We start from the raw sequence: 16920 nt of genomic DNA, 5'->3' as shown, positions 1-16920 counted from the left end.
CCCCCCCCGAGAATGGCCCCACAGTCCAGTACTCGCTGTTATATTAAAGGGAATCTGACACCCCTTTTTTCGAACATGAGCTGCCGGCACCGACATAAGTGGCTCATCTACAGCATTCTGTAATGCTGTAGATAAGCCCCCAATGTAACCTGAAAGAGAAGAAAAAAGAGTTATATTATACTCACCCCGGCGTCCGTTCCGGTCCGATGGGTGTCGCCGTCCGGTCCGGCGCCTCCCATCTTCTAACAGTGACGTCCTCTTCTTTCCTTCCTGTCGTGGCTCCGGCGCACTGCTCTGCCCTATTGGAAGATAAAGTGTTAGCAGCGTTCGAGGCCAGAGGGCTGGAGGGCACGATAAATACAGACTGTTCGGGCAGCATGAAGACATCGGCTACTGTTTTCTGAGGACATCCTGCAATGTTCGGGAACAAAGAAAGTGTGTTTATGTGTGAATGAGACGAGAGCTACGAGGCCGGATGGAGTATCCCAGGGACCACAGGAGCCATTAAACGAAGGGATAGCTCAGGCTGAAAGAACAGAGAATATGGAAACGTACTGTGCTGTACCATCAATTGAATGTGGACTACTAAGTAAAGTTGGACTATTGGTTATGAAGGCTTGTCACTGGGAACTTCGGCATTCACACACAGCAGGAAGCATGCCGACGACTGCACCGAGGGCCGGAGCGCTGATTAAGCTGACATCTCTGCATGGAGGTGGAAAGGGACACCGTGCAGGGGTGGTGGACAGGCTAAGTGCACACTTTGCAGATTTGCTTGCGGATATTTATGAAAGGATTCTGCATCTCTAGGCAGAAAACGCAGTATAAATTCCGCACGGTTTTTTGTGCGATTTCATACATTTTTGATGCAATTTTTCATGCGTTTTTCTAAATCCGTAGTACTAAATAAAGATATATTATTAAAAAGAATTGTGATGTCATTTCCTTGTTCAACCTCTTCATTGTCATTCTCCATTGAATACCAAAATATCATTACACACCATGTTCAAATTTAAAATGTTTACACGCACAAAATAAATATAGGTAATATAAGTGAAATAAATAAATATATAGATAGAAATATGTGTGTATGTATATATGTATATATATATATATATATATATATATATAATTATTTCTAAACACTGTTTTTCGGTGAATACTTTGTGTCTCCGTTCATACTGCACCCACACACACAAATGATACACCATTTGAAAGGTAAACTTTCCCCCTTCAGCAAGAAAATAGCCAAACAAACCACACATCCACGATTTGATCACAAAATACAGTTTAAGCATTAATTTTCATAAGCCTGCAGTAAGGAAATATGACCTCCAGGTGGCACCACAGTAACCGCAAGCACACTACCACAAAGCTGCTCACAGACATCACAAACAAATCCAACCATTTGCATTGGGGGCTTTCGGGCTTGCCGAACTGCTTGCTTAGCCTATTTTAGCCAAATTGGAGGATTGCACTCTTCACTGCAGGTGAGGCACATATGCAAACACATTTGTAAACATGCACTGCCTATTGAATTGCACACTTGCTCTGTTCATACTCCACGCACACAAACAAATGATACACCATTTGAAAGGTCAAATTACCTGCAGGTGGCAGCACACTACCCCAAAGCACTCTACCACAAAGCACACTACCACAAAGCTGCTTAGACATCACAAACAAATCCAAACATTTGCCTTGGAGTCTTTCCAGCTTGCTCAAGTGCTTGCCCAGCCTATTTCAGGCACATTGGAGGATTGCACACTTCACTGCAGGTGAGTCACATATGCAAACACATTTGTATACATGCAGGGCCGGCATTAGGGGCAGGCAGACCAGGCAGCTGCCTAGGGCCCCCGCTCCCCCAGAGGCCCCCAGCTAGCGGCACATCATGCTGGCGCTATGGAGCCCCTGTGAGGCAGGGGGGCCCGCCTGCCCCCAGCGCCGACTCCCCCCGCCACCCATTGAACTTATACCGGCATCATAGACACCTGTACAATTCACAGCAATAATGAAGGAGAGAGCGTTAGCTGACGCTCCCTCTCCCATCATTCCCCACTCTGCTTCTGACACAGCGGGTGCGCGATGACGTCATCGCGCTCTCACTGTGTGCCAGGCACAGCAGGAGACAGGAGACGGCCGGGAGCAGCGCAGGCACGAGGAGGTGAGGAATGTGTTGTTTTTTTTTTATCTATCGCTGTGTGTGCTGGACTGTGGGGCCACTCTCGGGGGGGGGGGGGGTTAGTGCTATGTGCGGCTGGGCTATATATACCATTATACCATGTGGGGTTGGGCTGTATATATCATGTGGGGCTGGGATATATATACCATGTGGGCTGGGCTGTATATACCATGTGGGGCTGGGCTGTATACACCATGTGGTGCTGGGCTGTATATATTGTACCACATGGGGCTGGGCTGTATATACCATGTGGGGCTGGGCTGTATATACCATGTGCGGCTGGGCTGTATATACCATGTGGGGCTGGGCTATGTATACCACATGGGGCTGGGCTGTATATATCACGTGGGGCTGGGCTATGTATACCATGTGGGGCTAGGCTATATATACCATGTGGGGCTGGGCTATATATACCACATGGGGCTGGGCTGTATATATCACGTGGGGCTGGGTTATGTATACCATGTGGGGCTGGGCTATAGATACCACATGGGGCTGGGCTGTATATATCACGTGGGGCTGGGCTATGTATTCCATGGTGCTGGGCTATATACTATGCGGCTGTGTTATATACCATGGGGGGGTACATTTTACATTATATTCTATGGGGGAGGCTGTGTTATATAATATGGGGGGCTGCATTATATTATATAGGGAGGTGGGCTCTATTATATTCTATGGGGGGGTGATTGCATCATACTTTGAGGGGGCTACATTATACTATATGAGGAGGCTCCATTGTATTCTATGGGGGGCTGCATTATATTCTGTGGGGGCTAGATTATATTGTATGGAGGCTTCGTTATACTTTATACATTATATTCTATGGGGGTGAATTATACTATATGAGGAGGGCTACATTGTATTCTATGGAGGGGCTACATTATACTATATAAGGGGCTGCATTATATTGTATGGCGAGGCTGCATTGTACTCTGTGGTAGCTGCATTATACTATATGAGGGGGGCTGCATTGTATTCTATGGGGGGTTACATTATATTGTATGGCGAGGCTTCATTATACTCTATGGGGTGGCTGCATTATACTATATGTGGGCTGCATTATACTGTATTGAAGACTATGGGGAATACATTATATGAAGAACTATGGGGTGCATTATACTATGGGAAGTGAATTGTACTACATGGATGACTATGGCGGTGCATTATACTATATGGAGCACTATGAGGAGTGTATTATACTATATGGAGGACTGGGCAGTGTATTATAATATATGGAGGGCTATGAGGAATGTATTATCCTATATGGAGGACTGAGGAGTGTATTATACTATATGGAGGACTATGGGGCACATTATATTATATGGAGGACTATGGATTGTAAACTGTAGATGTGCTGCTGATAACATGATAGTGTATGGTGATCTGTTAGTGATCCGTTAGTGATTGTTCTGTCCCCATCATTCTTTCTCAGATGGTGGAAAGAGGCCGGGAAACAAGTGGTGAACGACTTCAACATTGTTGATCACACTCATTTAGCGGCCTGAACTCAGCGCATGTAACTACAACCGAAATGCTTCTGTGTGATGTGCAATATTGTTAGCATTTGGGGCCCATTTTAAACTTTACCTAGTCCCCCACTTTGCCTAAAACCAGCCCTGTATACATGCACTGCCTTTTCGGAGATTACTTCGTCCCACACACACAAATGATTCACCATTCGAAAGGTAAACTTGCTACCTTCAGCAAGAAAAGAGCCAAACAAACCACATTCACGATTTTGTCACTAAATACAGTTTAAACATTCATTTTCATAAACCTGCAGAAAGACACAATGACCTGCAGGTGACACCTCAACTGGAAGACATTTTATGGCCTCTACTTATCAAACCAATTTATTGTATTACCAATCTACATATATAAATATCTGTCTGTGTTCATCCTCTCATGAAATACATTTACATTTGACCAGCTTGCTTTTTTTTTTAAATTGCCTGCGCCCCCGTCAGCCAATGTGTGAAAATTTTGCACGGGCCAATCTAGTGTGTATGTGTGTGTGTGTATATATATATATATATATATATATATATATATATATATATATTAAGGTAGACCTCACTGAGTGTATTGGGGGACACTCACTCGGGTGCAGATAAACCAAGTCCGGCACAGGCTTTTCCACAAAAAAGTCCATACGTTTATTATACACGGCATAAACCATAGCAGCATGAAGAAACGATCAGTCTTACAGCAGACCAAACGAATACTCACAATGGAGCTCCGCTCCCTTAGCCCTGTGTTCACACAGGCGGTGCTTTGTCTAGCAATCAGGCTGTACAGTCTCTCGGTTAATTCCCCCTGTCCGGGGTTACCTCTTAGGTGCTTCTCGCTGCGGACGTCCATTCCCTGCTGGGGACTGTCCGATACACACAGGCCTCACCCGATCAGCGGCCTCTGCATATGCGCTTCAGGAAGGCAGCACACCTTCTAGCACGTCGGCCTTCCGGGACCTTCCACACGGACCAATCAGATCCAGGCATTCCCTCATGTGACCTACCCTGGTCATCTTATATGGTCCGTAGCCACGCCATCACATGGCTATGACCTCATTGCAGGTCCTATATTCAGACACCCAGATATATATATATATATATATATATATATATATATATATATATATATATATATATATATATATATATATATACACACACACACACACACACACACACACACACACACACACACATACACTTACTATGGGCGTTTAGACACACGCCCCTGGGTGGGTTTGTAGGTGACTGGCCCCACCCATCTCACCAGCCACCTGGAAGCTCTCCTGATACACTGTAACAAAGACCTCAGCAGTACCTCTGCTGATCAACACATGTTCAAGCTTCCATCCAAGGGCCACCAACCCTGGGATACATGACGGTCATTTACCATCCTATCTCCATTACCACATTGGATATGCCTCTGTGCATGACCCATACAGCGCTCCCTAGCTGTCACAGCGGTCACTGCACCACAATAAAGATAACAAATGTAAATTTTTGGTGAGGAATCAACAACAAGTGGGGCACAATTGTGAAGTTGAACGAAATTTATTGGTTATTTTAAATTTTTGTGGAAATTCAAAAACTGAAAAGTGGGGCGTGCAATATTATTTGGCCCCTTTACTTTCAGTGCAGCAAACTCACTCCAGAAGTTCATTGTGGATTTCTGAATGGTCCAATGTTGTCCTAAATTACTAATGATGATAAACATAATCCACCTGTGTGTAATCAAGTCTCTGTATAAATGCACCTGCTCTGTGATAGTCTCAGGGTTCTGTTTGATGCAGAGAGCATCATGAAGATCAAGGAACACAACAGGCAGGTCCGTGATACTGTTGTGGAGAAGTTTATTAAAGCCGGATTTGGATACAAAATGATTTCCAAAACTTTAAACATCCCAAGGAGCACTGTGTAAGCGATCATATTGAAATGGAAGGAGTATCATACCACTGCAAATCTACCAAGACCCGGCCGTCCCTATCTGAAACAAGGAGAAGACTGATCAGAGATGCAGCCAAGAGGCCCATGATCACTCTGGATGAACTGCAGAGATCTACAGCTGAGGTGGGACAGTCTGTCCATAGGACAACAATCAGTCGTACACTGCACAATTCTGGCCTTTATGGAAGAGTGGCTAGTAGAAAGCCATTTCTCAAAGATATCCATAAAAAGTGTCGTTTAAAGTTTGCAACAAGCCACCTGGGAGACGCACCAAATATGTGGAAGAAGGTGGTCTGGTCCGATGAAACCAAAATCAAACTTTTTGACAACAATGCAAAATGATATATTTGGTGTAAAGGCAACACAGCTCATCACCCTGAACACACCATCCCCACTGTCAAACATGGAGGTGGCAGCTTCATTGTTTGGGCCTGCTTTTCTTCAGCAGGAACAGGGAAGATGGTTAAAATTGATGGGAAGATTGATGGAGACAAATACAGGACCATTCTTGAAGAAAACCTGTTGGAGTCTGCAAAAGACCTGAGACTGGGACGGAAATTTGTCTTGCAACAAGACAATGATCCCAAACATAAAGCAAAATCTACAATGGAATGGTTCACAAATAAACGTATCCAGGTGTTAGAATGGCCAAGTCAAAGTCCAGACCTCAATCCAATCGAGAATCTGAGGAAAGAGCAGAAAACTGCTGTTCACAAACAATCTCCATCAAATCTCAATGAGCTCAAGCTGTTTGCCAAGGAAGAATGGGCAAGAATTTCAGTCTCTCGATGTACAAAACTGATAGAGACATACCCCAAGTGACTTGCAGCTGTAATCGCAGCAAAAGGTGGCACAACAAAGTATTTAAAGGGGCCGAATAATATTGCACGCCCCACTTTACAGTTCTTGAATTTCCACAAAAAATTAAACTAAGTAATACATTTTGTTCAACTTCACAATTGTGTCCCACTTGTTGTTGATTCTTCAACAAAAATTTACATTTGGTATCTTTATCTTTGAAGCATGATATGTGGGAAAAGGTTGAAAAATTCCAGGGGGCCGAATACTTTTGCAAGGCACTGTATATATGTATGTAATACCAAGCCAGAGGTTTAGTAATGAACAGATATCAGCCAGATGCCCTCATTAATAAAATAATACATAAAGAGTTAAAGACACACACACACGCCTGTGTAGGAGCATTAACATAATTAACCTACATATGCTGTAACAAAACAGCAACTGTCAGAAATCTGCGTGAAATGCAATATCGGTTTATTTTTCAAATTATTTAAAAATTGTGTGGGCTCCTGCATAATTTTCATAGCCAGCAGAGGGAAAGCCAATGGCTGAGGGCTGATGATATTTCTGGGAAGAAGCCAATAGCCATAAAGGTTCCCAGGCTATTAATATCTGCTAACAGATGTTTACTTAGCCTTTACTGTCTAGTTTACAGGGGAAACCCAGAAAAAACATGGGGTTCCACTATAAAATTGAACCAGCAAAGGCTAAGCAGAAAGCTGTGGGATGATATTAATAGCCTGGGAAGGGGCCATGTATATTGAAACCCCCCAGGCTAAAAACATCAGCTCTTAGCCGCCCCAGAAATGGTGCATCTATAAGATGCGCCAATTCTGGCACTTAGCCTTGCTCTTCCCACTTGCCCTGTAGCGGAGCCAAGTGGGGTTCATATTTGTGGGGTTGATGTCACCTTTGTATTGTCAGAGGATAGTAATGGAGAGGCGTTTGTAAGACACCTATCCATTACTAATCCAGTAGTTACAGTATATGGTAAATAAACACAGCCAGAATAAAGTCCTTTATTTGAAAAAAATCACAGATTCCTTTAGTGAATCTAAATTAACCATACTTACTGAACGCCTATTCCCTGATTCCCTCGTCTCCTGCAAACAATCAAAAATAATAAACCAACATATAATACTATCCTGTCCGACATAGTCCATTTAATACCGAGTGTCCCACTGCGATCTCACCTGTAGAACAGTCACATCGGGAGATGTGACTGCTCTACCCGGCCTCCGGCGATACACTGACAGGAGGTAATCGCTCCCGCAGTGTATTACTGCACTGCCTTGAGTGTTCACTGGAGTTCATCAGTTCCGGTGCTCTCACGACACTACCGCTGTGTGAGAACTTTCCCAAGTAGCAGAGCCATAAGTGAGAGCATTGAGGCTGATCAGCTGATGTCGTCCGCTGAACTCTCACGGTGGCTCAATGATACACTGTGGGAGCGATTACCTCCTGTCTGTGTATTGCTGGCGGCCGGGTGACAATGATGTGGGGCACTTGGTATTAAATGGACTATGGCGGACAGGGAGTATATGTTGGTTTATTATTTTTGATTGCTTGCAGTAGACGTGGGCATCAGGGATTAGGTGTTCGGTGAGTACGTATATTGCATGTGATTATGTCAATGTTTTGATTTTTTTTTTTTTTTTTACAATTGAACTCTGGTGCCGGATGATAAGTCTGTTCTCTCATCATCGGCTCATGCTGTCTCTGTAATATGTGACAGGAGACATAGCCGGATGGGAGTAGTAGTCCCACCAGACGACGCATAAGTACAATCACTATGGGCTGTTCGTCCCATGGGTACACCCACAAACACCCGCAGACAGACACGCCCATATTTTCTGCCCACACATTCTTCCTCCTTCTGACATCATTTCTTTTGACAATTCCGCAGCGTTTTTGGCAGCAAATCTGCAGCAAATCCGCAAACCTTTTTACACCTGTGTTTTTGTTGCAGATTTGACTGACTCAATGGAAGTCAATGGGTGTAAAACTTTGCAGATCCTCAAAATGAATTGACATGCTGCAGAAAATAAAACACTGCAAATTTTCCGCATCATGTGCACAACAATTCTGGATTTTCATTAACATTGCTTTAGGAATCCTTTGCAGATTTGGTGCAATTCAGCGCAGAAAAAAACGCTGCAGATCCGCAAGAAATTCGCATCGTGCGCACATAGCCTCATAGCTCTACAGTGGGTCACATGTTCTCGGATTTTTGTCCAGATGTGTTTTATGTTACAGTAACACTGGAGGAGAAAAGCTTACAGAGTTGGCAATGGAGTTCTGGTGGAATCATAAGGAGAGAGAAGAAATTAAACTGTCAGATGTGGAGAACCACTTATCAAGGCATGCCTTCAACAAAAAGAGTAAGTGACCAATGTGCTGGGAGGTTTCATGTAATGCAGGCTGATGCCCATAGATTTTAGATCACCACTAAAAAGATGTGTGCAAAAGTGTTTACCCCCTTCCTGATTTCCTGTTCTTTTGCATGTTTGTCACACTTATATATTTCAGATCACCAAACAAATTTAAATATTAGACAAAGATAACACAAATAAACACAAAATGCAGTTTTTAAGTGAAGGTCTTTATTAAGGGAAAAATAAATCCCAACCTACAGGGCTTGTGTGAAAAAGTGATTGCCCCCTAAACCTAATATCTGGTTGGACCACCCTTAGCAGCGACAACTGCAATCAAGCATTTGCGATAACTGGCAATGAGTCTTTTACAACAAACTAGATCAATGTTTTCCCACTCATCTTTTCAGAATTGTTGTAATTCAGCCACATTGGAGAGTTTCCAAGCATGAACCACCTTTTTAAGGTTATGCCACATCATATCAATCGTTTTAAGGTCAGGACTTTGACTAGGCCTCTCCAAAGTCTTAAAATTGTTTTTCTTAAGCCATTCTTAGATGGACTTGCTGGTGTGTTTTGGATAATTGTCCTGCTGCAAAACTCATGTGCGCTCCAGTTTGAGGTCACGAACAGATTCTTCTTTAGGATTTTTTGGTAGGCAGCAGTATTCATGGTTCCAGCAAGTCTTCCAGGTTCTGAAGCAGCAAAACAACCCCAGACCATCACACTGCCACCACCATATTTTACTGTTGGTATGATGTTCTTTTTCTGAAATTCTGTGTTACTTTTACTCCAGATGTAATGGGACATACACCGTCCAAAAAGTTCAACTCCCAAAAGTCTTGGAGATCATTCAGATGTTTTCTGAGATGAGCCTTTATGCACTTATTGAGACCATGGAAAGAAAAAGAAAACATCCTGAATATTTTAGGGTGCATAATCATGTATCACAACAACAATGGCAAAAGGGAAAGAGAGACACTAATGATGCACACACCTCAATATATAACCAACAATATGAATAAAAATAGAAAATTTTATTAAATGACAATCATAAAACTTACACAGAAATCTCTAGTAAAAGGCAAAAGATGTCCTTTATGTCATTATTGCTCAGCAGTGGTTTTCGTCTTCGAACTCTGCCATACAGGCCATCTTTGCCAGATCTCTTTCTTATGGTGAAGTCATGAACACTGACCTTACCTGAGGCAAGTGAGGCCTGCAGTTCTTTGGATGTTGTTGTGGGGTCTTTTGTGACCTCTTGGATGAGTTGTCACTGCAAGCGTGGAGTAATTTTGGTCGGCCAGCCACTCCTGGGAAGGTTCACCACGCTTCCATGTTTTCTATTTGTGGATAGTGGCTCTCAGTGTGGTTTTCTGCAGTCCCAAAGCTTTAGAAATGAACATTTTCCAGAGTGATAGATCTCAATTATCATTTGTTTCAGAATTTCTTTGGATTGCTGCATGATGTGTAGCTTTTGAGGATCTTTTGGTCTACATCACTTTGTCAGGCAGGTCCTATTTAAGTTATTTTTTGATTGAGAACAGGTGTGACAGTAATCAGACCAGCGTGTGGCTAGGGAATGTGAACTCAGCTTCCCAAAGGTGTTATAAACCACAGGTAATTTATGTTTTTAGAGGAGTGGGGGACAATAACATTTTCACACAGGGCTCTGTAGGTTTGGATTTCTTTTTCTCTTAATAGTAAAGACCTTCTTTTATAAACTGAATTTTGTAATTACTTCTCTTATCTTTCTTATATTGAAATTTGTTTGGTGATCTGAAATATTTGTGTGACAAACATGCAAAAGAATAGGAAATCAGGAAGGGGCAAACACTTTTTTTACACAACTGTACATGCATGCTTGATTCAGCTGTGTGCATGTATTTTCAATGAGAGACATTTTGCTTGGCTTTACAGTGTCACTTTTTATGCCTCTGGATCACCAGTTTGTATATTTTCTTCTCCTTTAGGTGGATTCTGGCACAGTAGTCTGATAGACAGAAATCTGATTGATGTCTTTGTGCCGTTTTTCCCTCTGGAAATGAAACACGTGAAGATGTGTGTGAGAGCGGAGCTTCGTCAGCGCGACAGAACCATAGATGAAGGACTCGTCAGTAAAATTGCTGAAGAAATGTCCTATTACCCTGAGAAGGAAAGAGTTTTCTCAGTAAAAGGCTGTAAAACAGTGGCCACAAAAATCAGTTTATACCTTTAAAGGGTTGTCCTGGCCTGTCTGAAGGTGCCCATAGTAGCTGCGAGCCGGTGGAGTGTGCATGTGTTTCCAATGGGGAGAGGGGAGTGAGCTGCTGCAAGACACCTATGCCGGCTTATCTGCCTTGACATCAAAAGGATCAGACACTGAAATTTAATATGCCCGATCCTTCTTTCCCCCAAAAATAACTCAGGGCACCTACATGCAAATAAGATGGCTATCTACCCTGACAAAATCCATAGGGTCCTGTAATGATGTCCACAGGCCCCTATGGGTCTTATATATAGGTTTTATTTCTCCTATATCAGATTCCTGCACAGTCACCCTGGTATATTATATAGTTGGAAAGAAATCAGCAAATATGGACAAAGAAAAACTTACCGGGATCATCGACAATAATATCTTAGCTGATTGGAGAGTGTTTGGAGTGAAGAACGGGAAGACTCCTTAGTTTAGACAGTGTCAAACTAATTGAGAATCAAGGATCCACTTCATCAGTGGGAACCATAACAATTTCCTAGTCAAGGCAAAAATGTCCAAACTCTTGTCTGAATGTCATTTCCCCATTGACCACTAGAGGACAGCAGAGTCTGTATCATCCAAGCAAGAAAGAAAAAAAAAAGAACACAATAAACCCCCCTTCCCCAACCGAAAGACACCGGACCACCAGTAAGTTGAATTTTACTGGAATCTAATGTCAAAACGGCTGAGATCTACCATTATCTGCCAATAACCTCATGTGCTGCCAGGTGTAAAGGATGTATATGTTTTTTTTTAAAGAGTGTCAGTTTCCTAAATGAGATTGTGTGATTCCTTCAGTGTGTCCATGATTGCTCCGATATATCGTCATTATTATTCCACATTGCCCACTATTGCACTGGGATATGCTATCACAGCTGGGATCCCACTGAATGAAGAGGATTTTCTTCCCCTTGGAATTTTTCCTTGCCCTTCGGCTCTCTCGCTACGCTTGTGCTATGGCTTCTACATTCCCTTGATCAATGGGGGTTCCAGAAGCTGATTTTTCACTCTGCAAATTTTATTGCAAAAATTTTTTATTTATCTAAAAGGGGTTGTATCAAATGAATGGGACAGTGCAACAAAAGCCCAGAAATTACACGTCAACATGGACACCAAAATTAAAGGGGTAAGAGATTCTTGGCTGAGGCTTCTTTCCCACTCCATTGAAGCAACATGCCGGCTGGGTCAGGCATATTAATGGGATTGTCGGGGAACATAGCTGTCGGTCAGACAAGCATTTGGCTGACTACTTTTTTCTTTAACATCTATGTCAACATTTAAAATGGACATCTACATCCCAGCCTCACTGCTGAAGTGGCTTCACTTTGGAAAAATATGTCCACAGGTCCGACCTTAATATGATTAATACAATGGGTTCTTATGCGAATCCTGGTTAAAAAGTCAGTTATAGGGCTGGAAATGTGGTTCATTAGATTTCATGACTCGGTGTATTCTGCCATCATGCTAGAGGCCTTCAAAAAAGAGGGTGTCCCAAACCATCATTAAAATAGGACTCTCATGCTCTCACTAAATGAACGGGATTCAAATAGCTTAGCAAGCAGCTATACCGGGTCCAATAAGGGAGACTGCAGTTGAATCTATGTTTTATTGAACGTAGGTATATAGATGAGGTGAAACTATAGACAGAAATACATAGAGACAATCAGTGCCGGGTACATAGAAAATACATATACACATAACGTACATGACTGCACTAGCAGCTGAACAATGAAACTGTCTAAGCTGGCCAGTAAGAGAGACAGGGATTTATAAAGGGAGCGTATCACTTACCAGTGATGCTAACACTGGGCGAAAAGATGGATAAGGTGTTTCCAGTATGCAAGCAGATTGAAAATGGAGGACTGGACTGGGAAATGGGGCTGGACTAGACCATAATCCCTTGCAAATCTACCCATGATACAGTGGGAGTTGGAGGGAAAATAAAACGAAAGCAGGAAGAGAATAACACTGCAGTTATTATTTTTGGCCACTAGATGGAGCTGGAAACAATGCACATCAAACTGTATGGCAAACTGAGCATTATCACTGAATTTATGCTATAAAAATAAACATTTAAGAGTCATTATTTATGTCGGAGACAGAACAAGGACCTCCCTGTTCCTGGCTTCCCTCTCTCCATGCTACTGTTGTAGAGCATGCAGTCTAGTAAGGGACATGTAATGGGTCAGCGCTGTAAGGACTTGATCTAAGGTGCTGAGGTTGCATGCTCAGAGAGGGAAAGTTGTTAACATTCCCCAAATTTCCAGGACAGTCTTTATTTTTAAGTGCAATATTTGTCCAAGCTGCTTTCCTCCAAACGAAGGTGCAGCAGTTTTTTTCCCTTATAGTCAGTGCCTGGACATCACATACTGGTCTGGAAAAGTTGGTAGCAAGGAAAGGTGATTAATTAAATGGGTGTAAATTTTGGGACTGAATTATAGAGTTCTCTTTGGGGTCTTTATTAGGGTAAGATTTGTGGTCTAAATATTGAGGTCTGTATTATAGGGTCTGCTTATTGGAGTCTAGTATGTAGTCTGTACTATGATGTCTGCATTGGGGTTCTGGGTCTGGCCTGGGGTCTGCATATTAGGTTCTGGCTTGGGGACTGTTATATTGGAACCTAAATTACTGGGTTTAGAATCTAAATAATTCTGCCCTGAAAGTAAATGGGGTCTGGTTTAGGGTCAAAGTTACGGATTCCAAAATTTGGGATCTGGTCTAGAGTCTGTGGGGTTTTATATATAGATCAGATGATTTATCACGGCCTTAAAAAATTAAATGTTACAGCTCATCGAGTCCAAAATCACCTATATGGACTCTGCGTGTGAGATGGCCAATTTAAAGGGGCTTTCTACCTCTCTCTTCTGCGTTGGAAGCTTGGCAGATACCGAGCACAATACCCCCCCCCCCCCCATCCGATGCGTGCCTTGCCAGCGGGGTCTCCCACCGCCTGATGTGGCAGTAAAAGGAGCTTGACAACTCCTTCAAGCTGTTTATGGCAGCCACATGCTATGAGCTCGTATTTTCCGTTTCTTGGCTCATTTTTTGTGCTCACATTTACAGGAACCCCAATCCATATTGTGCTATGAGGTTTAGAGCTTCCCTGTAAGACCCTACACATCCACATTATTCAAGCACACACAGATGGAAAGCTTTGTGCATTAGTGAGAGTTACACCCTGGTACAAGATATGCATTTACAGATATTTACTACATAGCTGGAAATTGCAAAATCCAGTATATCTGTATGTAAGATGTGCCTGGTGAGTAGAATGTGTTTACACTTATCCACCTGCACTGTATGTAATAAGTCAGTAGTAATGTTTTATTCTGGGGAAACTGGCAAGTATGAACATCTCCTAGAAATCTGCATTCATTTTACCACCAAAGCCTGAAATTCATTGTTTCCAATAATTTATTTAGCACCAGCATACAATGGCTGCAGCCTATGTGCCAACTCTCCCGGAACGTCCAGAAGGATACTGAAAATTAGTGACACCGCCAGCACTCCAGGACGAGTTGGCAGATTCTCCGTAGTGAGAGCCCATCCATCTCTGTCTGTCCTCAGCACATGGATAAGATGAAAGCTATGGCCATCGGCTCCCTGTCTACCACTTACTCTATCGAGTCACGGACTGCTTTAGTTCTGCCTGAAGCCCAGGCCAGGGCCCTTGGGGGACCTATGGCAGCATTTGTTGGCTGCAGCAGACTGCCAGGGGAGGAAGACAGAGGTCATGACTCGCAGAAGAGTTTAAAGGGGTCGTCCAGTCGAGCACACGGTATGGATGTGTGTGTGTGTGTGTGTGTATATATATATACACAAGATAGGTCATCAGTAGCACATTGCTGGAGGTCCGAGATCCTGATAGGTCAGCAATAGCAGATTGGTGGGAGTCTGACAACCTGATAGGTCATCAATAGCACATTGGTGAGGGTCCGACACCCTGATATGTCATCAATAGCAGATTGGTGGGGGTCCGACACCTTGATAGTTCATCAATAGCACATTGTTGAGGGTTTGACATTCTGATAGGTCATGAATAGCTCATTGGTGAGGGTCCGACACCCTGATATGCCATCAATAGCAGATTGGTGGGGATCTGACACTCTAATTTGTCATCAATAGCACATTGGTGAGGGTCCGACACCCTGATATGCCATCAATAGCAGATTGGTGGGGATCTGACACTCTAATTTGTCATCAATAGCACATTGGTGAGGGTCCGACACCCTGATAGGTCATGAATACCAAATTGGTGGGGGTCCGACATCCTTATAGGTCATCAATAGCAGATTGGTGGGGGTCCGACACCTTGATAGTTCATCAATAGCACATTGTTGAGGGTTTGACATTCTGATAGGTCATGAATAGCACATTGGTGAGGGTCCGACACCCTGATATGCCATCAATAGCAGATTGGTGGGGATCTGACACTTTAATTTGTCATCAATAGCACATTGGTGAGGGTCCGACACCCTGATAGGTCATGAATACCAAATTGGTGGGGGTCCGACATCCTTATAGGTCATCAATAGCAGTTTGGTGGGGGTTCAACACCCTGATAGGACAGCAATTGCACATTGGTGGAGGTCCGACACCCTGATTGGCCTGACAGGTCATCAATAGCAGATTGGTGGGGGTCCGACACTCTGATAGGTCATCAATAGCAGATTGGTGGGGGTCTGTCCGACAAAGTGCACTTCACAGATTAGCTGTTTGTTGCCGAGCACAGCTTGAGTCAGTGATAGAACTATACTGCTGCGGTAGCTGGCAAAAACTAGCAGAGGCCGCTACACTTTGACCAGAGCTGCACTCAGCAGCTGCATTCAAGGTGTTTACATCCAGATGCTGTCAGGGCAAATAAACGATGATCGGTAAGGGTCCAGGATGTCGGACCCCCACTGAACTGGTATTGACAATCTATCCTTTGCATAGAACAACAACCTGTATGTTTGGGCAACTTCTTTAGTTTATTTTATTAACACCAATGGGGCACTGGAAGTGATAATATGGGAATATAGGGGCACAAAAGGGAGACATTACTATACAGGGCAGCAAATAAAGGACATTACTATGCTGGGGCACAAATGCGGTATACTGCTTTGTAGTGGCAGAAATTGGCAACATTACTGGGGTGAGGGGTTACAAATGGGGAGGTACAAAAGACGTATAGTGTTATGGAATAAGTATGCAAATTGCCCCTTCAGAGAGAGAAAGAGGGCTTGAACTCTATAGCGCCACCTGTTGGTTATAGCGATCCTACAAGTCACAATCGACCCTTTAACGAGTCTTGTAATATGATTTAGGATAAAAGCCAAATCAGAATCTCAATTTGCAGACACCGTGTTTCGGGCTATTGGCCCTCGTCAGTGCAAAGTATGAGAACTAATTTAGCTAGGTGACAGGCTCTGGACTGAGGTCTAAGGGGTAAGGTTTCTCCTTGTGGAGAGTGACATACCAGCTCAGGCTTGTCAAAAGCTGGTATGTCACTCTCCAAAAGGAGAAACCTTACCCCTTAGACCCCATGGAATAAACAGTGCTATAATAATAATATTTTTATCTATGGGGTAAGAAAATTATTAATACAGTTTGGCCACAAATGACACACAAATACCATGTGGGGACGCAAAGTGGGCATACTTACTGCTTAGAGGTATATAGGGGACAAAATCAGTGTATGGAAGCACAGAGGGAGCACTTTTATTGTGGAGTGGCACAGAGGGGGTACACGGGAAGGTACCAAGTATGCTGGAGGGGGTAAGAGCAGCTAAGGAAGCTGTGCACCTAAGATACATAGAGTCTCACCAAAACCTTCCTGAGAGCTGCCATCTCACTTCACACTGTGCTTGCTGCAACACAATGGAAACT

General features: G+C 43.3%; 1 protein-coding gene across 1 annotated transcript in view; it reads left to right on the top strand.

Moving 5' to 3' along the window:
• Nucleotides 1-11828, top strand: part of LOC141046568 (torsin-1A-like) — a 31662-nt gene extending 19834 nt beyond the window's left edge. The window contains exons 4-5 of the mRNA XM_073541030.1: nt 8701-8825; nt 10790-11828. Coding sequence (XP_073397131.1) covers nt 8701-8825; nt 10790-11034 — 370 coding nt within the window. The 3' untranslated portion in view covers nt 11035-11828. The remainder of the gene's footprint in view (nt 1-8700; nt 8826-10789) is intronic.
• Nucleotides 11829-16920: the final 5092 nt, after the last annotated feature.

Source organism: Dendrobates tinctorius, unplaced genomic scaffold (genome assembly GCF_039654945.1).
Source record: "Dendrobates tinctorius isolate UK_male_01 unplaced genomic scaffold, ASM3965494v1 ptg000120l, whole genome shotgun sequence".
Classification (NCBI taxonomy): domain Eukaryota; kingdom Metazoa; phylum Chordata; class Amphibia; order Anura; family Dendrobatidae; genus Dendrobates; species Dendrobates tinctorius.
This window is presented reverse-complemented; position numbering and strand designations above follow the sequence as displayed.